Source organism: Ipomoea triloba, chromosome 4, assembly GCF_003576645.1.
Source record: "Ipomoea triloba cultivar NCNSP0323 chromosome 4, ASM357664v1".
NCBI lineage: Eukaryota > Viridiplantae > Streptophyta > Magnoliopsida > Solanales > Convolvulaceae > Ipomoea > Ipomoea triloba.
The window spans coordinates 4,114,555-4,140,195 of record NC_044919.1 but is presented as its reverse complement, the minus strand read 5'-3'; the positions used below and the strand labels follow the sequence as shown (position 1 = coordinate 4,140,195).

The 25,641-nt window shown below is 31.6% G+C and overlaps 3 protein-coding genes and 1 long non-coding RNA gene across 4 annotated transcripts in view; all 4 read left to right on the top strand.

The window, feature by feature from the left end:
• Nucleotides 1-2,971: 2,971 nt before the first annotated feature.
• Nucleotides 2,972-5,141, top strand: LOC116017323. The gene is made up of 2 exons (XR_004097877.1): nucleotides 2,972-3,341; nucleotides 3,690-5,141. It is a non-coding gene; the product is annotated as an uncharacterized LOC116017323 (long non-coding RNA).
• A 3,216-nt stretch (nucleotides 5,142-8,357) lies between these two features.
• Nucleotides 8,358-12,659, top strand: LOC116016550. Its single transcript, XM_031256871.1, has 2 exons — nucleotides 8,358-8,599; nucleotides 10,596-12,659. Exon 2 carries the CDS (start codon nucleotides 10,611-10,613, stop codon nucleotides 11,751-11,753), a length of 1,143 nt encoding a protein of 380 aa, XP_031112731.1. The 5' UTR covers nucleotides 8,358-8,599; nucleotides 10,596-10,610; the 3' UTR covers nucleotides 11,754-12,659.
• Nucleotides 12,660-14,272: 1,613 nt separating this feature from the next.
• LOC116017164 (systemin receptor SR160-like) lies at nucleotides 14,273-17,338 on the top strand. The gene is made up of 2 exons (XM_031257693.1): nucleotides 14,273-16,697; nucleotides 16,780-17,338. The coding sequence occupies exons 1-2, from the start codon at nucleotides 14,387-14,389 to the stop codon at nucleotides 17,178-17,180; spliced, it is 2,712 nt and encodes a 903-aa protein (XP_031113553.1). The 5' UTR covers nucleotides 14,273-14,386; the 3' UTR covers nucleotides 17,181-17,338.
• A 5,363-nt stretch (nucleotides 17,339-22,701) lies between these two features.
• LOC116015652 (protein REVEILLE 8-like) overlaps nucleotides 22,702-25,641 on the top strand; it is a 10,734-nt gene continuing 7,794 nt past the window's right edge. Inside the window, exon 1 of the mRNA XM_031255790.1 lies at nucleotides 22,702-22,963. Within this exon, the coding sequence (XP_031111650.1) occupies nucleotides 22,830-22,963 (134 nt within the window). The 5' untranslated portion in view covers nucleotides 22,702-22,829. The remainder of the gene's footprint in view (nucleotides 22,964-25,641) is intronic.

Genomic DNA, 25,641 nt, shown 5'->3' with positions numbered 1-25,641 from the left:
AGTCAGGTTCCTAACAAGTCATTTGAAAGTTATTAAAATACTTTTAAAAATGAAAAATCTTGAAAATAATTAGGCTAAGAAGTGAACAATAATGTTGTAAAAGTGGTTTTGATATAAGAAGTAATAAAATGTGAATTTCCTATATTACCCCTCAAATTTTGATTTTTTTTAAAATTTTTTTGTCAAATTTAATGCCCAGGGACTAAACTCGCCACTTCGCGAATAACTGAGGGACTAAACTCGCATACAACCATAACTCAGGGACTGAGTCTACACTACTCCTATAACTCCTCCTATAACTCAGGGACTAAAGATGCCATTTTCCCTTATTTTTATCATGTAGTTTCACAGAAACATGTCTACATAAAAATATGTGACAAATATGTGACGAAAATACAAATTAAGAGTATAAAATGAGAATACATCAAATATTTTCTTTACGAATGTGAAGATATGACCCACCCACTTGCTAGTGGCCTGTGTTTTCATTTTAGCGTCATTGCTTACGCCTACAGTCAAATTATTGAATCCAATCATGACATCATTCTTCAATAATTGTTGTTTTTTTTGTGTGTGTGTGGAGATAATTATTGCTTCTTCCTCATCTTATCTCTTTTTTTTTTTTTTTTTTTTTTTTTAATCTTTATCTCTTGATGAAGATAAATCCACCAATATTTATGGGTTTTTTTTTCACTTGTAATAATACGATTATTAAATCATTTTTATATTTGATTTTTGGTGGTTAATTTTACACATTTCATCCCAAAATTTTACTCCCTATTACATTTGGTCAACCAACTTAATTTTTAATTATTGATAAATAAATTTGTATTGGTGTGTTATTGACCATGAATTTCATAATAGTTAATTGATTTATCTTGAAAGACAAAATTGACATTTTATGATTTTCAACTAAAACAGTTGGTCACAGGGAACAAAAATTAGGCATGAAGATCAAATGTGAAAAATGATCCAATAATCGTAGGACCAAAAATAAAAAAAAATATTACCCAATGTTAACATCCATATGATTCATACATCTTTATCCCCTTGCACATCTTCTTGGCTTCGTCATACTGTTTCTTAGAATTGAGTAATTTTATATGTATTCACATTTCCTACTCTTATTTATTAATCATATCCATATGATGTGCCATACTTTGATTATTTAATATAAAGGGGTGATTCATGATTTTTGTTCTTTTAAAAAATTTCTTCATCAATTAAATTTGAACATTTACAAGACGTTTGGTTGGAGTAAATTAAAATTCTATTCCCACTTAATTCTGAAAACAAGCAAAATTTTCCTTCGTTTGGTTTGAGAGAATTCCAATTCATTTGAATTAAAAATTTCCTCATTTTTTATGGAATTAAAATCCTCTTTGGTATTTCAATTCCTTGGATTTTGAAAGAAAAAATAAATAATTTTGAGGCCAAATTACCTCTCACTTTTTAAATGTGATTTTTGACCTCTCTCTTTCTATTATATTATAGTGTGTATTATTCTTATACACTCAAACAAAAACGTCAATCAATAGACCAACATCAATCAAATATGTTTTTCTCAATTTATACAATTCTAAAGTTATAAGTTACATAAAATTTTAAAGGAAAATTTTGAATTTGGTTTTTTTTTAGGTATAAAATGCCCATAGTTATTATTATTATTATTATTATTATTATTATTATTATATTATTATTATTCTTTTAATATATTATTTATTTGCTTCAAAAAATAATAATATTTTTATTTATTTAATATTATTATTTTTATTTTTAATAAATAAAAAATTGTTTGAAAATAAAATTAAAAAAATGAAAATGTCAAATTGGCCCCCTAAGTCGGATGGATAGTGCAATTATGTTCCTTAACAGTATTTGACCTGATAAACAATTAATTTAGACTTAATTGAACATTTTACCAATTTAAATGAGTTTGAATGAAACTTTTTTAAATTAAGGAGGGCTAATTACAATATTCATGTGATTTTTTACATAAATATTGTAATTAGGCCCTTTAATTGAATATCATGTGATTTAGAAGCCAATTTAACACTTTTTCAATATATACACTATCACTATGTATATAATAAGTTGAAAGGGACACTCCCCTTTCTTTGCCTTATTTTTTCAAAAGTAGTTTACTTTATCACCCTATAGTCTCCCTCAGAGATCAGAGCCAAATATCAAAAGTTAAGACTGATGTGGGCCACCTGGATCCCACTAGGAAATTCACATTTTATTATTCTTCTTATATCAAAACCACTTTTACAACATTATTGTTCACTTCTTAGCCTAATTATTTTCAAGATTTTTCATTTTTAAAAGTATTTTAATAACTTTCAAATGACTTGTTAGGAACCTGACTCTCGTATAACACACTTAAAACTAAGCACAAATAAAGAAATGCATTATCAATGTATTTAGGTGTATGAAACACATTATTCTAACAAGTTTTTATTTTTTTACTAAGGAACAAATGTAATAAAATTAAAACTTTTGAGATAGGATAGTGTAAAGTTTTAATTTTAGTACATTTGTTGCTTAGTAAAAAAATAAAAACTTGTTAGGATAATGTGTCTCATACACCTAAATACAATGATAATGCATTTCTTTCAAGTGTGTTATACGAGAGCCAGGTTCCTAACAAGTCATTTGAAAGTTATTAAAATGCTTTTAAAAATGAAAAATCTTGAAAATAATTAGGCTAAGAAGTGAACAATAATGTTGTAAAAGTGGTTTTGATATAAGAAGAATAATAAAATGTGAATTTCCTAATTTACCCCTCAAATTTTGATTATTTTTTAATTTTTTTCGTCAAATTTAATGCCTAGGGACTAAACTCGCCACTTCACGAACAACTGAGGGACTAAACTCGCATACAGCCATAACTCAGGGACTGAGTCTACACTACCCCTATAACTCAGGGACTAAAGATGCTATTTTCCTTAAAAATAATTAATCTCTGTTTATCACTTTAAGGGTAAATGTATAAAAGTATAATTTGAGAGTATGCATAGTAAAACTCCCATCATAATATGACGCGTGGATGAGAGAAAGCACAACCTAACTCCTATAAATATTTCATCAGTTTAATTAATACCCCCACAAAGCCACAACCATAGTTTGAGTTCCCAAAAAAAAAATGCTTTGAGTTTGAAATAGAAATTCCTTTGTTTCAGTTGCCCAAAAAAAAAAAAAAAAAAAAAAAAAAAAACCTTTGTTTCCAGTTAATTTAGACCGAATATGATATCAACCTGGGACTACGTGGTGGGAGGGATTTAAAGTCTTCGAACTTAACTATCATTCAAAACTTCATACTTGAAAGCCTTCCACTTCAGGTATTCATATGCTCTTAATTATTTGCAGTTTCATAATTTTTTTTTGTTATTATTAACTCTTTTATAATGTAATATTTATTTATAATTATTTTCTTAATCTATTAAAGTACAAAGAATTAATAATGCTCTTACCTGGGTGAGTTGAACTCATGACAGCCCATCTAAGAATTCGAATTGATGACTTTTCAGTTGAAAGAATCACTTGGTGTCACTAGGAGTTATAAATACAAAACATGCGCGCATAGTTTTACATGAATTTTTTCTTATATATAGCAAAAGGATGAAATGATAACATGATGTTTTTTTTGGTTATTATGTGAATAATAAATATGTTTTTAACTTTTGCAGAAACTTCGAAACATCTCAATTATGGCCAAAACATTCAGGTTTGGCAAAACAGAATTAAAAACATTTTCTGAAGAACACCACTTCAGAACTTCTCTGAGAGATAATCTCATAGAAGAGCAACAATGTCTTATCGACAATTTATGGAATTTGCCCAGTCTTCCCCAGGTAAAACGTAAAAAAGCAGCATTCATCCATGCTCTTGTACACTACCTTTCTTGGGGGAAACAACCCTTCACTTGTTATGTACTTTATACTGGCCCTTGGCCGGGAGTATACTTAACACTGGAAGAAATTGAATCACTTCCGGGATATGAACGGCCCGAATATGAAGGATTCTACAAAATTGAAGAGGCCTTCGAATCCGCAATTAAAAAATGCGGGGAAAAAATCACCTTTCCTGATAACTATATGCTTTCTCAGGAAATTTCAGGAAGGATTAAAATTTATAAAAACATATTTTCTACATGAACTTTTTTAAACTGAATTGGAAATTCACACAGTACACTTTTTTAAACATCTTCTTGACTTTTTCCTCTATTCAAAAGGGGAATTTAGAAGAACTGGATGGTCTGATCTTATTAGACCATTTACTACATTTACTGACAAATTTGAAGCTCCTCAAACTTCTTCAAAGGGTTAAGGAGTATACTTTTAGAAAACCCAAAACTTTCAAAGACAACATTTGACACTTTTTACTTTGAAAACCCAATTAAAATTTCACTTTACCCAAACTTTGAACAGAACATTCCTTCACTCCATCTGATAGATGCCTCCTTCCAAGGCATAGATGATGGATATTCAGACTTCTCACAGTCCAAAAATATTGGACCAAACACTATTAAATTTCAAGAACCATACAAACTATTGCCACAGATTTTGTATGGAAAAGGAAAAAAAATTGTATCACAATTTTTTTTCTTGAACATTCTAGACTCCGGCTGGTAAATTTACACTGCAAACAATTACAAAGGCAAGTCAGCTCAGTATTTGGATCCAAGACACACTTCTTTTGACTTATCAAAAAAAAAAAAAAGAGGAGATGTGCCTGAAAGAAAGAAGATAACATTTGCTACATTTTGATAATTGGAAGTCCACATCAGCCGTAACTTTTGACATTTGGACACTGAAGGAGACTAAAGGGCGATGAAGTGATAGCTAGCCTTGAAAAATAAGGCAAAGAAAGGGCATGTCCCTTTCAACTTTATTATATACTATGTGTGTATGAATGTATGTTTGTGTGTTTTTTTTATGAATGTATGTGTGTTAAGGAATAGATCTTTTAAAAAATAAAGTTAAGAAAGGAGGCATGTTCCTTTCAATATATGTGTGTCGATATGCGTATGTGTGTTAAGGAATATAGATCTTTTAAAGAATAAGGCTAAGAAAGGAGGCATGTTCCTTTCAATATGTGTGTCTTAAGAAATAAACTTTTCAAGCTAGACTTTATACTTATTTGTATTTATTTGCATAACTTTTATTTGTTCATTGGAACCATTTTTACATTTCTCTATTAGTATATTTAACTATAAATATTTATGTATTTGCGATGAATAAAATATAAGTATTCATCTTTTGTTAGCTAGGTATGGTGTGAGCATAAATATAATATAAACATAAATGTGCAGTTCAATTATCAGTTTAGGCTTTTAGTTGGATGGAGCACATGATTCAATTTCAAGCATATTCTTTCAATGAGATCATTTTTAATTTTTTTTTCAATCATTTCTTCAATATAAATGGTTTTATTGATCTGTTTAAAACTTGTTTAGTGACAAAATGTTTTTTTACAAGAATCTGGATGTGATTATTTTGAAATTCCATCGATCAAATCAGTAACCATTCGACATATTCGACATATTTTTTATATTGCTTTATCCCAAGGTTTGGTGTTTGCACCAAATTGATGTTAATAATGCATTTTTAATTGGAATTTTGTATGAAGATGTTTATATGGAGCACTTTATTGAGGCTCGGTCTGAGTATAAGGTGATTGGCCTATTCTTTGCTTTCAATTGGTTTATTTGTTCGGTTGCCTATAATTCTTTATTTATTTATCGTTCTTGTACGTCTATAGTTTATTATGATGATGTACTTATTGGTGGTGAATAAGTTAATACACCATACACACACAAATATGGAAGTTAATTTAATCAACAAAACTAGCAAAAAGGAATTTAGTTTGAGAAAATTAATCCCAAAAACTTGGTACGTAACGAAGAAATTATTTATATAAAATAAATAAAATGAAAAAGGGTTTTATAAACCTAAGGTTTTAACCCAACACAAGAAAGAAGATGAAGGAGAATAAATTCGAGTCATTTGATACTTACATTTTCTTTAAAACATGTTTGCTATCTCCCGATGGTGCTAATAGTGTTGTATTGTCAATCTCGATAAAAACGAATTACAACTTTAGTGTTTGAGCACACAAACCTAAAGTTCGACGAACTAAAACAAAAAAGAAAAACAAGCACATTAATGCTTTTATCATAACTATAGACAACAAATAGTGTAAATTCACTTTAACTCGACTCAAATAAAAAATAAATTGTACATATATTAATACAATAAAATAGTCACCCAAAATTACCATCTTAACTAAAAAAAAATTCCAACACTTATCGGGAACCGATTCGTTTACTTTGGATTCTTTTGTCCATAGATTTTCACACTGGTTTTTCTGGTAAAGAAAGAAAACATTTGCGACATTTTGATAATGAAAACTGGTGAGAAAATTAAAGCAACTGGGATTAATCTAGATCGCCAGCTGTAACTTTTGGCAAATTAAAGCAATTGGAAGTCCACATCAGCCGTAACTTTTGACATTTGGGCTCTGAAGGAGACTAAAGGGTGATGAAGTGTGATAACTACCCTTGAGAGATACGAACTATAAAATTACTTAATTTACTCTCAAAATCACTCCTAATTTTTATTTTGATTTGTGTTCAAATTTGATTGTCTTTACTAAATTAAATAAAAACATACCATGTCATAGAAAATAAAAAAAATGAGAGTATAATTTAAAACTTCATTTAAAATTACTTTCAAAAATAAGGCTAAGAAAATGACATGTCCCTTTCAACTTTATTATGTACATAATAAAGCGTGATGAAGTAATAACTACCGTTGAAAAATAAGGCTAAAAAAAGGACATATCCCTTTCAACTTTATTATATACGGAGTATGTACACAGTACACAATAAATTTTTGAATAGCCATAAAAAAACTTACAGCCCGTTTGGTTAGCTGAAATATATTTGAAGAGAAATTGAAATTTCATAGAAAATAAATTTCAGGAAAATGGATTTCATTGTTTGGTTGGTGGAAAAAAATTACTGGGAATATAAATTTCATTGTTTGGTTAGATTTGAAATTATAAGGAATAATGAGTATAAAGACAAATATACCCATACACAGTAATAACAACAATAATTTCTTCAAAAAAAAAAAAACAACAATAATAATAACGAAAATTGAAAAAAGTTGGTGAGGGCATAATTGTCCTCCTTGTTTCCATGGAAAACAAAATACCGAGTTGGATATTTTCCATCCAATCAAACAAAGGAAAATCTATGCCATGTTTACTAACAGAGAATTGTTTTATATTATATGTTTTCTAATTTTTCAGTTTTCATTCTCTGTTTTCCATTATCAATTTTCTGTTTAGAAAACTTGTTTACTAACACTTATTTTTTCAAATTTATTTTTTTAGATTAATGTTATAAAACTAACAATAAGTTTAATTTTGAGTAATTTTTAGACCTTATATTTAAAATATTTTAAAATATATTTGGTTTAGCATTCGAATTTCTTCTTCGTCTCGGTTTATCCTCTTCAGTAGTCCTGGGATTATAATCCTTGCCCTTGCGCACATGCGAGGATCTACCCACTCAAAAAAATTCACAATCATTCATACCCCAAAACAAAAGAAACAAAAAAAAATATCAACAACAATTTTAAAGCACATAAAGTCAACTACAACTTTGTACTTACCGATACATCCAAACATTGCCAAAACCTCCTTCCCGGATTTCTATTTGTCCAAGAGGTCGTAATATACGTCTCATTCTCATACCGTTGACACGCTCTCATCTATACCGATTGTCTAAAATGAGATATCCTTGTATTACTCCACCAAAATGACTGTTGATGTATTGTCTTCTCCATTCGCCATTAAAGAACAACATAATGAAAGTGAACAACAAAGTCGTTCGTAGAAAATAGGGTTTCTCAATCATTCTGCTAAACCAACATTATATTTAAGAGATCCGTTAAGAAATGATCAAATTGTTCTTGAGAAAATGACATTTGAAGGCAATTGTAACGCAAGGACCATACATGCATACCAAAAAAAGACACTTCAATGGTTGATTTTTTATTTAAAAGTTAATGAGCAAAAATGTAAATGTCACGAAAGTTGAAAAACCTCTATTAATATTTGCGCATACAAATTGTTTGTTTGAATCTCTATTGTGTATTGCATAACGAGTATCGCGCGTGACCCGCGAGTATATATAAGATGAGGAAGAAGCAACAATTATTGAAGAAAAAAGTAGGCCTCTACTAAGTTGGGTTATATCTGTTGTAGTGTCACAACTCACAATCATAATGTGACGCGTGGATGGGAGAAAACACAATCCAACTGCTATAAAGATATCAGTTTAAAGTTTAATTGATTAATATCCCACGCACAAAGGCACAAACATTATTTGAGTTAGAAAAATCTTTGAAAGAGAAACTCCTTCAACATGAACTTGGGTTCTTCCAGTAGATTTAGATCGAATATGATATTCAGGAGGGAGGGATTCAAAGTCTTCACACTTAAATATCATACAAAAATCCAGGCTTCGAAGCCTTCCCCTTCAATCACTCATCATCATACCTAACGAACAATCTGGAAACCACTTCAGGTATATTCATATGCTCTTCATCTCATCTTCTAAACATCAATAATTATTTGCAATTTCATATCATATCATATTTTAGGAATCTTAAATACGATTCATACTGCATGCTCTCATCTGGATTTCTAAACCTTCTCTATATATATGTAGATCGAATCAAAATATGATCAGATAGAATATTTACTTTTTCGCTCATATTTTTTTAGCCACCTTCATTGATAAATCAAATAATTAGTCCTTACTCTTCACTTTTTTACTTAGATTCTGTTTTTACCAGAATATAATCCACCTCTCTCTATTTATAACAAGGTAAGGTGATACTACAAAAGTCTCCTTTTTTTGAAACGTTACAGTTGTAGATCGTTAGTATAATAATTACTCCCTCCGTCTCATTTTATGAAACTTGACTGAATTTATTTTTAATTTAATTTTTCATAATATTACACTTAGTATTAATATAAAAAATTTATATATTTAGAAACCACATTAAAAGTACTAAACACAAAAAATCAAATTTAAAAACAAGTAAAAAATGACAAAAAAAAAAACAAAGAACAAAGAGTTGATTTGAGCAATAAATAGTAAGTAGGACAGATAAAATAAGACAGAGGGAGTGATAAGATTGTCTGACTATTTTTTTTTTTGAAATGATTGTCTGACTATTTCAAATAAAATAACTTTTTAAAAGTTTATTTAAAAAAAAAAACTACTTTAAATAAAGTTGACTCTGACTGAAAATTTAACGATAACACTAAGGCCTTCCTCTATAGTTAAAATTTTGGTGTGATTTTTGAGGAGTTTTTGTAAGTGTGATTAGAAAAGAGAAAATGAGGTGGAGGAGAAAACAAAAACAAAATATGAAGCTGAAAAGAAAAACAAAATATGAGGGGCAGTCCTTTTTCAGGCAGGGGACACACCAAATACTGCAAAACACCCTCATTTGCAGGGGTACCAATTCACCCTCTCTTATTCACCGTGTCAAAAAATTCATTAAAACTTGTGCAAAATTAACTAATGGAAACAACCTAACACCTTGTGTTAGTACTTCAACTTCTTTTGAAGTAAAAAGGTTTAGCTTTGATTCATGAACCTTTTTTCTTTCCATTGTTTTGGACTCTAGCACGGCTATTTTTTTTTATGTTTATCCATTCTCCAGAGATGTTTCATGATTGATTCTTCATCCGATGCCACATCACTTGGGCATTTAATTATGGACACTCAATTCTCTAGAGAATGGATAAGCATGAAAGAAAAGTAGGGCTAGAGTCCTGAAAATGAAAAAGATTTATGAATCAAAGTTAAGCTTTATCACTCCAAAACAAAATCTATATCTCTAAGAATAAGATTAGGTTCTAACATAGAGTGTCAACATTATCTTGTAAATTTTGTTGTGCCTTATCACTCCAAAAAGAAAATCTTTATCTCTGAAATTAAGAGACTACTTTATTTAAAGTAGTCAATAAGACCACCTTAGCTTTGTTTAAAGTAGTGTAAATTTTGTTGTGTTCTCCTCTCAGAAAAGTCAGCTTTATTTAAAGTAGTCAGTAAGGCCACCTTATTTTGTCGGTCACATGTAATAGTACTGTGTAATAGTTGTAGTTTTTTCGTGAACCATTCTTTATCCCTATAAATGGATGTCTTTGTTGTATCATCATCAAAATTTGAAGTTTGGAAATAAATTTACGACTTATCAAAAATTATGAGTTTCTAAGCTTTCTTTATGAGATTTTCACGATAGAAGTATGGAAGGTTTGTGTTGCTAGTCGCCTAGTCTAAGATAAGCTCTTATCTTTAAAGAGACTAATAAACATAAAACGATTTGAGAATTCTATTAAACTTAGAGAGAATTTTGTTTATACTCTCACCTTACCTTATTGAAAGCAAAATAGGATTAGATTTGATATCTAATTAGAAATAGTAGATTTCTTCGAAAACTCATATAGATTTTGAAAGCAAATCTGAGTTTAAAAAATAATAAACAATATTGGAATACCAATTGCAGATCGATCGGAAAAAAATGGAACGAGCTTGTAAACACCTACAAGCAGAAGGAAGCCGAAGAAATCGGAGTTCATCATGGTGGGACCTACAACCATCAACAACAACACAATCAAAAGTTAATATAATTATAAAAGGTAAAGAAAATGGAAAACAAATATTAGAAGAAGGATATGCCAGCATGGCAACAATTGATAAGATGGAGCAATATATAACTAAGACTATTGAAGAATTAAAAGAAAATAATAAAAGAATAATAGATATTGTTAATGAAAATACGAAAAAAATAGAAAGATTAGAAAGAACCTTAGAAGAATATAAGATGATGAAAAAATTGAAAACACCCAATGAATCCATGCCTATAAATCCTTTTCCCAAACTTACAATTTCCCCTGAAACATCCACTAGTATGGCTGATAAGGTAAAACATTCAAAAAATTTAGGAGAAGTATATGAAATTATTAATAAATTTTATGGTTATAAAACTAATAATACAATATTAAGGAGTAGAAAAGAAACAAAATATCCTAGATTTATCTGTAACGTAAATGCTGATCCTGATATAGTATTAAGATTATTTACATATGGATTTATATATTCAATTATAGTAGATGAAACTCTTAATAATATTAGTAGATTACCTCGTATAATTATAGAAAGTATAGTCACAATGATGGAATCTTTTGGAAAGGGCATATATGGAATCCAAGTATTTGATGCTAGTACAGATTTAGTTGGAAAACCTATAATAATTTGCCAAATGTTTATAGTAGGAAAAAATACTGAAATACCAGGAGATAATACTAGTCTAAACATGAAAATACCATGCAAAAGTGAACAATTTCATGAATGGCTATGTGAAAAAAGAGCACGTGGAATAGTAGCATTAAAATCTAAAATTAAAGATATGATAAAAACTAAAAAAGCAAATATTATAGCACAAGATAAAGGAGGAGGAGAAACAGAAGAAATTATAACATTATATTATAATACACAATATTCAACAAGTGATATTACAACTCTACAAGAAATGTATGAAAGAATAATAAATTTAAAGCATACTCATGATAAAAAGACTGTAGAAAAATACAATTCATTGGCAAAGGGAAGTCCAATAATAAGTACAAAAGTTGAATTAAATTCAAAGAAAAGAAAATATTAATCCACTCTAAAGCCACCATGTGAACTCTTGAAATGTAATTATCATGGCGAATGCCACACCACTAGATGGGAATTCAAAAATTGCTGATCAAAAAGATCACACCAATGCATGGGAATGCAAAGATATTATCAGGCCCAATGTAGTCTTACTACAGTAAGCCCAAAATTATTATCTGTATTAGCAGGCCCAATGTAGTCTTTACTACAGTAAGCCCAATATTATTATCTGTATTAACAGGCCCAATGTAGTTTTACTACAGTAAGCCCATTATTATTATCTGTATTATCAGGCCCAATGTAGTCTTACTACAGTAAGCCCAATGTATTAGCAGGCCCAATGTAGTCTTTACTACAGTAAGCCCAATATTATTATCTGATATACCATATGATGAAAGAAGAAATTGGAAACTGAAGAGCTGGAAGAAAGCGAGAAGAATAGGAAATGTGAAGATAATCCTTGAAGATGTCAGAAGTCAGCTGGAAGCAATATGATGGATGACAATCAGATAACAGAAATTATTATCAAAGCAGCCCTAAAAGTTCAAATAACAGAAATTATTACAAGATTGTATTACAATGAGAACTCAATCAAATTGATCTACAAGACAAAGTAAGAAATATGCTGGAAGGAATTAAAAGGACACTTGGCAACTTGTAAGAAGAAGGTATCTCGGTTGACAATTCAAGCTTATTAACAAGGACAGCGGGAAGAAAAAGAGAAGAAGATAAAGCAATATGATTTATGGCACACAAGGTATTGTATTTCTTTAAAAAAATCTATGTAAAAATAAAATAAAGTAATGTAGTCTACTATAGTCTTTACCCTCGAGGTTATCTATATAAGGAGTCTCTATGTAACTTGTAAAAAATCATCATAATAAGCAATCTAAATAAATTTCTTTGTATCTCTCGTGGCTCTCAGCTAAATATTTCTTTATCTCTATAACCCAACCCAAACCTAAAAAAACATATCAGGAAGAAATTAAAGATAGTTTGAGCTATTAAGATATTAATATTAAGATATAACAGATATTGATCAATATAATAGCTGAAGAATAAGTTTAGAGATAATAGTAGAAAAAGATCACTGGTTAAAATACTGCAAAAGAATAATTACATAAGAGAATATCGTGAGGAAACTGATGGGTTACAACAAGAAATAAGTAATTTGAATAGAATATTAAGAATAAAAGAAGAAATTATATAGAAAAAAATATGGAAACAAGAAATCTAATAGAGAAAAAGTTAAGAATAGAAAATAAAAAAGATAGAGAAATTAGAAAATAGAAGTAAATAATAGATGAATGGCATTATCAAATTGATAATCTAACCTTTGGAAATGGAATTCATCAAAATGGGTAAAGGCAAAGAACAGGTATCACAACTTTGATGTAGTGCTCTTAGAATTGGCAATTAGAGAGAAGCTGTGACTCCAAATGAGGACATTAGCCTGGCACAATGGGCATGCAACATCAAAGATGACTACTTTTTCCTACAATATAATGCTTTCATCTCTATTTCCAACTGCACTCAATCTACATTTTTCTTCTTCCATCTTCACCAGCTCCCTGCAATGGGCTCTTCAGGGATTCGCAGCACTTTTTTTTTTTTAGTTCTACTGACTTTATTACATTGTAGTATCTGTTCATACATACTTTTTCAACTTGTTGTAGCACAAAGAGTTAACAACGCCTTCACTGGGGCTTGATCTCATAACCTCCTATATGGGAGAGTCACTACATGTCATCTAAGCACAAGGTACCTGTCAATGGGCTCTTTAGTGACTCGCAGCACTTATTATCCTTCAAATTAGAGCTACCATTTTTAAGTACAACAATATTTCAGGGCACAACATATTTTTTACGCTGCCCCCCAGTGATTTTCTTGATCTTGAGTTGTTGTCTCTGAAGGGTTTTGTTCAGATATGATGTAAAGGACTAAGGATTGCCTGCATGTTTGTTTTTTAAGATACTCATCTGCTTGGTCCATATATATTTTACACCCAAATTGAAATTTTGTTTTGATATCTGCTAGCAGAGTTGATTTGTTTAGGATATCCTAAAATTAATTCAGATATCATTGACTTCAACTTTGCTGATCACATTAAGCAATAGACCAAGTCAGCTTCTTTTAGTATGATATTACATCTTAATTTATATATGTAGTATAATACATGGATCATATTATATATTAAAACTCATGTTTGGTTTCATCCTCAGCTTAATATATACTTTGAAAATGCTGCCTCTTCATATTCCTTTTCTGCTTGCCAATTTCAGTCTTTAACCACAAAAAGGCCTATTTTACTTAGTCTAAAACTAGGATCATTGAAAGATTGAGATGAAGGCTAAGAACAATAGTATTTCCTACAATGTTTCTTTTCTCCATTTCTATTTGCAATGGCGAACTGGTTTTCTTCTTCCATTTGTGTTGCTTATCTTCTTCTTTCCTCCTCCATGTTCACTAGCTTCTCTCAATGGGCTTTCCAGGGACTCAAAGCAACTTTTATTGTTCAAAGATAGGATTTTTAACCAAAAACCATTTCAAAACTGGGTATCCTCCACAAGCCCCTGTAGTTTCACTGGTGTTACATGCAAGGGATCAAGGGTCTCTTCTGTAGATCTCACAAACACTATGCTCAGCGTAGATTTCGGCCTGGTTTCTTCTTACTTGCTCGGTCTTGAAAACTTGGAGAGTCTGGTGTTGAAGAACACCAGTCTCAGTGGAAATAATATTCCAGAATTGATGAGTTTCAAAGTTTTGTCATATTTGGACCTTTCTGCCAACAATTTTTCTGGAAATTTTCCTTCGTTTCGAGACTGCTCTAGTTTAAAACATCTTGATTTATCATCCAACAAGTTTAGTGGTAATATTGGTGCCTCGCTTTCTTCGTGCTCCAACCTCGGTTTCCTCGATCTCTCCAACAATAAATTCTCTGGTGAGTTGCCTGTTGAAACCTTACTGAATATGACTAGCTTGAAGACACTGGTTTTATCATTCAATAATTTTGTTGGTGGCTTATCTCAGTCATTTTCTAGCTTGGTAAACTTAGAGACCTTAGATTTGAGTTCTAATAACATTTCTGGTTTGATTCCATCCGGGATGTGTAAAGACCCTAAGAACACCTTGAAAGTGTTGTACCTTCAGAACAACCTGTTTACTGGTCCAATACCTGAGAGACTAAGCAACTGTTCCCAATTGGAATCTCTTGATCTTAGCTTTAATTATCTTAATGGTAAGATACCATCTAGTCTCGGGTCCTTGTTGAAGCTCAAGGATTTGATGATTTGGTTGAACCGGCTCGAGGGGGAAATCCCAGGGGAGCTAATGCACTTGCAGTACTTGGAAACTCTGATTCTTGATTTCAATGACTTGTCAGGCTCAATCCCTGAAACCCTCAGCAACTGCACTAATCTGAAATGGATTTCGCTGTCAAATAATTTCTTGAGTGGTGCTATTCCAGCTTCATTCGGGCGTTTGTCTAATCTCGCCATTCTGAAGCTGGGAAACAACTCCATCTCGGGGAACATCCCAGCCGAGTTGGGGAATTGCAGCAGTTTGTTATGGTTGGATCTGAACACCAATTTCTTGAACGGGCCTATTCCGCCATATCTGTTCAAACAATCTGGCAATATTGCATTGCCATTGCTTTCTGTGAAGCATTTTCTGTACATTTGGAACGATACAAGTGAGCAGTGCCACACCACAGGAAATTTGCTCGAATTCGGGGGGATTACTGAGGATCGCCTCGACAGAATTTCAGCTAGGCAACCCTGCAGATTTACAGTCTACAAGGACATTATTTCCCAACCATCATTTTCCCACAATGGATCCATGGTTTTCCTTGACCTTTCATACAATATGTTGGAAGGCAATATCCCTAAGGAATTAGGCTCCTTGTACTATCTCTTAGTTCTGAATCTGGGGCATAATCATCTCTCTGGTCTAATCCCTCAAGAACTTGGAGGCTTGAAGAATGCTCGACTTCTTTATCTGTCACACAACCGGCTCAATGGCACAATCCCGCAAACATTAACCAGCCTCACATTACTCGGGTACATTGATCTGTCGAATAACCTTCTTGTTGGAACGATACCTCATTCAGACCTTTTCGACACATATTCTAGAGAATTTTTTGCCAATAACTCTGGCCTTTTTGACTACATTCATCCTGAGTATGGCCTAGAATCAAATTCAAGTTCAAATTCAAGTTATAAGCCTGGTGGATCAGAGAAAAATTATTACATCATTATACCTTGTGCTGGAATTGCAGTAGTTATTGGATTAGTAATTCTGTTGCTGGTGTTGAGATGTGGAGGGGAAAGGAGAGTGGAAAGTGATGGAGAAGAATGGAGTATGATTTCATTTCAAAGGTTGGAGTTCAATAAATGGGATATTTTGGGTGGTTTGAAAGATGAAAATTTGATTGGAAATGGAGGGTCTGGAAAAGTATATAGAGTTATAACCAGGAAAGACCAGAGAGTTGCTGTTAAAAGTATATGGCATGAACAAAAGCAAGGGCAGGGATTAATGGAGAAACAATTCCTAGCAGAGGTTAAGATCCTTGGGGGAATCAGGCACAACAACATAGTGAAGTTGTTATGTTGTGTAAGAGGAAAGACTACTAAGGTTCTTGTGTATGAATACATGGAGAAACAATGTGTTCATAAATGGTTGCATGGAAAGAAGAGACGCTTAACTACTCAAGTCTTGCAGTGGGAGACAAGGCTAAAAATTGCTATTGGAGCTGCACAAGGGCTTTGCTATATGCATCACGGATGCAATCCACCCATTGTTCATCGAGATATCAAGTCCAGTAACATACTTGTGGACTCCGACTTCAATGCCAAGATTGCAGACTTCGGACTAGCAAAGATGCTGGCGAGTCAAGGAGATCCAGAAACAGTTTCTGCTGTTGTGGGAACTTTTGGTTACATTGCCCCTGGTATGTTCTTTATATCTTCCTCACTTCAATTCCCACTATTTTTTTATACTCCTAGAATCACAGATATAGCATCGGATTGTAGAATATGGCAGCACAAGAAAAGTGAATGTGAAGAGCGACGTCTACAGCTATGGTGTAGTGCTCTTGGAATTGACAACGGGAAGAGAAGCCGTGACTGTAAATGCGGACATGAACCTAGCACAATGGGCACACAAACACCAAAGAAAAGGAAACTCAGCTGTAGATGCCCTCGATGAGGAGATCAAGGATCCACAACATTTGAAGGCGGCAACCACCGTTTTCAAATTAGGCCTTGCTTGTACTTTGAGTTCCCCTTTAAACAGGCCATCCATGAAAGATATTTTAAAGATCCTTCAAAGATGTCACAAGAAGAACCATTTGTCTTCAAAAGAGGCTATAGACAGTTGTAGCCTGTTTAATGTGAGTATCGTACCCATGGACCAATTTGGTGACAAAAATTAGGCAAATCCTTGTCAAGAATGGCATTTATTCACCAGGCTGAAATGGCATGTTTGTTTCCTCTGCAATTATGTGTGTGTGTGGATGTAAATGATTTTATCTTACCAACATTCTCATTGTCATATCTCATGTTAAGCTTAATCTTGTCAAACATAAATAGAATAACAACATCATGGTATGAATGTTTTTAAAGTAAAAATGTTAGGTAGACCATTACCATATATTATTAATTAAGTATATGTTTCTTACAATAAAAATGTTTAGAGCATCTTCAATGGTCAATTTTTTTTAGGTGTTTTTGACAAAGTGGGAGAGAGAGAAATATAAAAAGAGGGGAAAAATCATTAATCATGTCTATTGGCGAGACCAACAAAAAATCTTCACTTGCATGAGCTCTCCAACATTCTCTTGTCGTCTCTGCTCTCCCCTCCGCATCACCCAAAAAAAAAAACCTCTCAAACACTTCTATTGTGAATGCTCTTATATGCAAATGTTTTGAAATAAAGATAAATGTAATACTTCACATTTATTTTTTATTTTTTATTTTTTGTATAAAACAATCATTCCAATTTTGCCATTTTACGAAAAAAAAAAAAACATTACTTGTATCTTATTTTACGAATTTATGTCTTGTATTACGAAATTATGTGCCTATAGGATATAAATTATTTACATAAATCATATCTAAGAATAAGTAAAATATAAAATATGTGTATGTATCTCGTGTTATGCGTTTCTATACATCATGTTACACTATTCTGTACATTAAGCATAATGATTCTGTATATAGAATAAATTAAAATTTGTGTTGAAACATATGAAACGGAAAACTACGGAGTCTATTAAAGTTTAAACACCAAACAACATTATTTTGATCCAGGTCCACATAGCAACGTGGCAATTGTTATTCCATAACGAGAAGCTACATTAACTTTGGACTTCCTAAATCCCATTTTAGGCTTTATCCACCCACCTTGGCCCAAATATTTTTCATGCTTGGCAGCCTAGCCAATCAGCACGTTGGGTGGATGCACCCATGACACGTGTTAGGAGAGTGACACCTTAACAGAAAAGAGGGTGGGCTCCCCGTTTTAGAGTCCATTCGCCGGTGAGGAAAATAGGAGACATGGTTCTACCAATAATGAAGGGCTGGGTAGGGTGACAAAAACAGGAAAAGAGCCTAAGGGTTAGGCTCATTCATTCTGGAATGAGCCTTACCCTTAGGCTCATTCGATTTTTGATTTTTTTTAAAAATAAAAAACAGTAAATACGGTAGGTGTAAAATACACCTACCGTATTTATGCTCCCCTCCTACCGTATTTACTCTTTATTATACAGAACCTTAATTACTAAATCAAAGTTATATTCCCTTTCACAACCGGTGCCGTCTCCCACTCTCCCCATACCGACTCCCACTCTCCTCAACAAAAGAAGAAGAAAACTGCTCTGGATAACCAATTTTACCGTCTCCATCCCCAACAAAACAAGAAGGCAGTGGTCCCTTCCAAACTCTCCAACACTTCAAAAATTATTTGCATAAAATTAAACGCCAACTATTTATATTTATTAGATATATAAATTGGATTTATTGTTTTATTCATCCCAACATTTCAATGGTTTTTTTGAACTAAAATAAAACTAAATTTTTTGCCATGTGAATTTAAAAAATCAAGCCAATTGCTAAAGTATTCTATTATTATATAACATATGTTTCAGTATTTTCTGGTATTTTGATTTTTTTTTAATAACTATGAATGAGCCTAAGTCTTAGGCTCATTCTCATTGTTGAAAAGTCAATCAAGCCTAACAGTTAGGCTCTTTTCCCTTATTGGAGAACCATCCCAATTCCTCCCAGTTTTGGGAAACCATGTTTCCCACAGTCCACGGTGAGTAATTGCGCCCCCTGTTTTACACCACATGCGAAAACATTGAATCTCCGACGTCCGTTGGTATTGTACTCCGACGGTCGGTGTGCACCACATAAAGCCATCAATAGAATTAGCCACTATATTTTCATACCCGAAGATATTAATCACTATGTTAGACGGTAAAAATATTAAATTACACACAAAAAAATAAAATTCTTAGAGTTTTTTGAGATCAAAAAATTTAAAATTGATTCTTATACTAAGAACCCCATTAATTGATTTTTATTGACTTTTTATGAGACGAACACCATTTAAGTAAAATTACTCTAGTACACAAAGTTTTCATAAATAACTACAGTAAAAGTTACCACTGCGAGATTCAAACTTTCTTTTATTCTTTCCTAGGGAAATTTATATAAAAAAATATTATATATATTCTCACTTTTTTACTCTTAATTTTTATTCTCGCGCATAATATCTTGAAATAGGCATTTATATTAAAATCATATAAAAAATTAATTTATCAGTGTTTTACATATTTAAAAATAAAATTTAAAATGTAAGATTTAAAAATTCATGTACTGTCATATAGCTATCTGTATGCCAAGGAGGATGCGACAGGAGTACGGGACATCATGGGACCATCGAAAATTAAAAAGTTAAAACTAGTGGACCGGATAGACACGCACGTATCTTCACGCTAAATCGCGTGTGCCCCACTGCATTTTTATGATTCCTCTTTTCCTCCGAATCTAACTCGGCGGCTGTGTCACGTATGACGTAACTTTACGGTGATGCCCTCATCTGCCTCGTGACTCATAGATCTGTCATAATCTATAACTCAAATTTTATCGAATTTGAAAATTGGTAACCTAACAAAAGCAAGGCTCATCGTACCCAATTCATAGGTTTCTCATGTTCCCCCAATTATATTGCAAAATATGTAGCTTTTATTAAATTTTCTTTATTCCCAGCTGTCATTTCAATGAAGAGTAACAAACTGATATTAACTATACTTTAAATATCTATTAAAAAAAATGTCTACTAGTTTTTCATAGTTTTTTTTTTTTTTTTGAGTTGAAATAAAAACTTTAGAGAGGTAAGAATTGATAGTGATTTAATAATGGCAATTGAAAAAATCATAAGGTATTTTATCTATATTTACAGTTTGTTTGGTTTGTGAGTACGAATTGATAAATAATTGAATTCAAATTTTATTGGAAAAAAAGAAGAAGAAATTATGCATTTGAATATCAATTTCATTGTTTGGTTGATAGAATTGTTGGGAATAATTAGTATATATAAAGACTCAAAGGCCTTTACATAGTAAAGAAATATGAAGATAATATGTGTTGTAACTTTTCTCCGAATGTAAAAAAATAAAATGCCAAATGATAATAAGGAATTGAATTTATTTTCTCAATTTTGAAAAAAAAAAACGTTTTCCATTTGAATAAATTTTCACCAACCAAACAAGGTAAAATCTATTTTTCCTCAAATTTGAGGAAAAAATATTATGCCAATCAAATATTTTCCTATTAACCAAGCAGGCCAATACTTACTGTTATCTCTGAGGGGTTAGTTAGAAATTGGAGTTATCAATTACGGCATGTTTACTTAAGGCAAAACAAATATGCATATTGGATGGTACAAATGACGGATTATATTGGTATGATCTTATCATATTTCTTATAGTTGTTTCATATTTATTTACGGTGTATCGAAAAATTAGAAAAAGATGCCATTAGTGAGCAAATTGACTTATATGTTAATTGTTACATTTATATTGCATAATTATACTCGAATGAACTCACAAATATGCTATAATTTCATTTTGATACCTTAAATTGCAATTTGTATACTTATATTTACCTATATGTGTGTTTGTTTGTTTTTTTTTTTTAATCCTTTTTACGTTTACCAATTTACCCAATAACTAATTTTACTGATTACTTTTAACAACAATTAATTATGTTAAAACGGGCAACTTTCAATTTTTAACTTGAGAAAAATTTTCCTTTTGGCCACTGACTATAATATATGAATCACGTTAGTCCTTGATTATTAAAATTGTATAATTAAGTGCATGACTATATAATTTGAATCACATTTGGTCATTTCGTCCAATTTCTCCGCCAACTATTGCCGGAAGTGTTCTTTCCGGAAGGAGCACTGCATTTGCTTCTTCTGGAAGGATCACGTTCGACAATAGTTAGCCCAAAAATTGGACATTACCAAATGTGATACAAATTACATAGTCATGAACTTAATTAAAAAAATTAATAATTAAGGACCAAATGTGATTAATATATAATAGTCAGAGACCAAAAATAAAAGTTATTATTTTAACTTTTAATTTTTTAGATGTTTTTTATTTTTTAACTTTCAATTAACTTTTTAGATATACTTGCCAGGGATCATATATAATAATTGACGCTACATTTTTTTTTGGTCAATCCATTTATTTTGGTTTTGAATCGAATAGCTGAATTTATTGACAACAATAAAATCATTGATCTTTGCATTTTTTAGATTGTGCCTGAGACTCAAAAAAGTTTGTAATTTGGAAATGTTTGATTACTCATATAATTTGAACTTGTACATTCCAAATAAGATACTATACATTTAAAATTATAATATTTTACTTAAAATCATAAAATTGCATTTTAAAATTACTTAAAATAAGGCACTTTTTCCCCCTATGTTATGTGCTTATAGCACTTTTCCCCCTGTGTTATTAAAGTGGCAGTTTTTCTCCCTGAAATGTTAAATTGACATTGTTACCCTTAAAAACATAATTATTTCATTTATTTTTCTTCTCCAACAAATTATTACTTATAAGTATGGATGATCACGATTCGATTCAAACCTAACCAAACACTGTAGCAATCATACCGAAATAGTATGAACGGTTTTGGTTACGATTCATAACCGAAAAATAAAATTAAATAATTGTTGAACCGTGAACCGGAACTTAACCACAGTCATATATAGTAAAAATGATCAAACACTTATTTTGATAAATCGGTATGGTTCGGTTCCAATTTCGATTTTGAACCGCCAATCAAAACTTATTTATTTATTTATTTTTATAATTTTATTTCTAATTTAAAATAGTCTAAATTCAACAATTATTTTATTTTATTTTTTTGGTTCTGAATCGTAATCTTAACCGTCTATACTATTTAAGTTCAATTGCTACAGTGCTCGATTAGGTTCGTATCAAGCTGTGATCTTCCATACATATTAGTAATAATTGGTTGGAGAATAAAAATAAATGAAATGGTTATTTTTAAGGGCAAAACTGTCAATTTAATATTACAACGGAGAAAACTACCACTTTTAAAATAACTGAAGAAAAAAACTGTCACTTTAATAACACAGGGAGAAAAAATACTATAAGCACATAACATATGGAGAAAAAGTGTCATTTTCCCTTAAAAGTAAATAAATAAAATCATGGGAGTAGCAGGTACTAGCTAGGTAGTTGATGGCGTATTGTACAAACTATGCAGTCGTGGCAGCATATAATTTTCCCTCACCTAACGTCTAACCGTCCAACGACAAATGACCACGGAATAAATCGGCGGGGAAAAGTCGGTTACGACTTACGAATTCATCGGCATCGTATTACCTGATTTGCAAAACCAGGCCGTACCAACTTGCCTCTCTCTCTCACACACTCTCTCTCTCTCTTTCAATTCTCAAATCATATGAAACCAATTTGGGGGACAGATTAGAAACACTATCAACCCGTGACCTCCAATTCTTCAAACTCTCAGTCATGGCGAATTCAATCAACAGTTCAACCCCGACCGACGGATCGGGCAAGCGGGTCCGAAAACCCTACACCATAACCAAGTCCAGAGAGAGCTGGACCGAAGAAGAACACGATAAGTTCCTCGAAGCTCTTCAACTGTACGTTAAGCCCCTCTCTCCCTCTCGATCAATTTACATTCTATAACCTTTCTCTTTCTGTTATCAATATACTGTTTATTATGTGTTCCTATGCTTTATCCGGTAATGCGAATGTCGATTTGTGTTTGATTTTAGCAATTATATATATTGCTGTTTTATTAATTTGTCCTTTTTCGTTTTAGATTTTTCAAATTCTTCTCTGTCGCTTTCATTTCAACTTTGTTTGATTTGAATTTGAATTGGGTTAATATAGTGATTTGGAAGGCTTGATTGGCTAGGGTTTTAGGTTATCCTTCTATAATTTTTTAATATTTAGCCTGGCATGGAGTAGAAGTGAGAGATGTTCTTTTGGATTAATGAATAGCTTTTTGAAGCTTGATTAGGTGGGATTCTCATCATTTGGATTAAGAAACAGTTTTCTCTATGGTCATTGTCATATCCCATATATGTTTAGTTTTTGCATAGTACCATGCATGATGGTTGATAATGAGTCAGATTACAGGATATCTATCAAAGATGTAATGTTGATGTAGTTTTATATACTTTTTCAATAAAAGAAATGCTAAAGTGATAATGTTGGGTACATCCTTATCAAATGCTATTGATCAAGGAAATGATTTATAAAGATGTTTTGGGATAAGAATAAATTTATCAGACATGAGAATGTGGATTGCTGGAGATCTATCATTGGTAGCGCATATGAATGCTGAAGAGAATTCTTCATGTGTTGAGGTTATTTTGGATACCTGGTAATTAGCAACATGGTTTAGTTAGCAAATAGATTATAAGTAATTAAGTTAAAGCAAACAATTATTTTCAAAACACTTATTTTAACAGTTGACCAAGTCAAATAGTTAACCCTTCCACACAACCACATGTATAGGAGAATGACTATGTGCGACGAGCTCGATTGATTATGTTGTTAAAAATCAAACGTGTGATCTTTTAGTACGAAAATCATGCTATATCATTTTGGGCAAACAAAAGCAACAAAGAGAATTTTAATTTTAAGTTTTGATGGGTGGTTTTTATTAATAAATAAAAGTAAAAATAAAAAATGAATCTTTTTTTTTTTTTTGAAAAAAAAAATGAATCTTATTTTTTACTAATTTAAATAAATAAAAGTTTTCAATCTTTGTCCTTCAACTTACATGAAATTATCAAATTTGATCTTTTTGTTGATTTTTAAAGCTAAGGTGGTGAAAAGTTATAATTTAATAATTTTTAAATTGCTTTATACTCTGTATATCTTTTTTTTTTTTTGAGTGCTACTGACTCTATTACAATGTAGTATCTGTTCATAGCTACTTTCTCAACCTACTGAAACACAAAGAGTCAACAGTTACCTCCATTGAGACTCGAACCCACTCCCATCATCCATTTGGAGTTTACTTTCTCAACCTATTGAGACTCGAACCCACTCCCATCATCCATGTGGAGTTTACTTTCTCAACCTACTGAAACACAAAGAGTCAACAGTTACCTTCATTGAGACTCGAACCCACTCCCATCATCCATGTGGAGTGTAAACTGAGACACCGGGTGCCACTAGACCACAAGCTCTTTGGCCGTATATATATTTTTTCCTCTGCAATCAGCCATTCCAACAAATTTGACATTATCCATGAAGTCAAAGCAAGTTATTAATCCTCCTACATATTATAGAATTATAAAGATTTTCCACCTTGCACCACTTTCATTAAAAAGAATGAGATTTCCGGTCTTTATTACATTAGATAATACATACGTGTTTTTTCTTTTTTCTTTTTTTTTCTAATTAATAATACTAAACAATGGGATTTCAAGAAGGCAAAAACTTGTGTGAGACCGTCTCACCATGAGACGGGTTGGGTCAAGATGCAAATGTAACACTTATATGCACAAATATCATACTTATATGCTCAAATGTAATACTAATCAGGAATAAAATTTTTGTTACGGTAAATGTAATACTTTTAAGAGAAAATACAATACTTTTACATTTCAATTTAAAAGTATTACATTTTTCCGCAAAAGTATTACATTTGCCTTTATAAGTAGGGACACTTGTCAACATTACTTATTATGAAAAATGTATTACTTTTTCTCTTATAAGTAACAAAAATTGTATTCTTGATTAGTGTTATATTTGAGTATATAAGTATGACATTTGCACATATACGTATGACATTTGCATGGTGCTTCGACCCGACCCGACCCATCTCACGAATAAGGATCCGTGAGACGGTCTTACACAAGTGTGACCCTTTCAAGAAATGTAGATGTTCGTTAGTTGTTGTACATATTCATGTAAGTTATTGAAGTGTTTGGTAAATTGTTGTTAGCTGATTGTGTTAGTGTGTTTGATTAATTGATAGCATTAGTTGCTTGTAGAAAGATGTTTGGTAAATTAGTTATAGCTGGTTATATGCAAAATGACTTCTCAAAAAGTTGATCTAAAAAGTTGCTTAGCAGCTTTTTGGATTTAAGCATTTTAATGCAATAAGTTGTTACAAAAAGTTAATTAATCAAACACTTAATTAATAGTGATCAAATAAGCCAAAATTGACATAAGCTAACTATATTACCACAATTACATAGGAAGTTGAGCAATTTTTACAAAATATCAAGTTTTCCCAACAACAATGAGATAGAAGGGGGACGAAAGGGGGGGGGGGGGGGGGGGGGGGTGGTTGGGG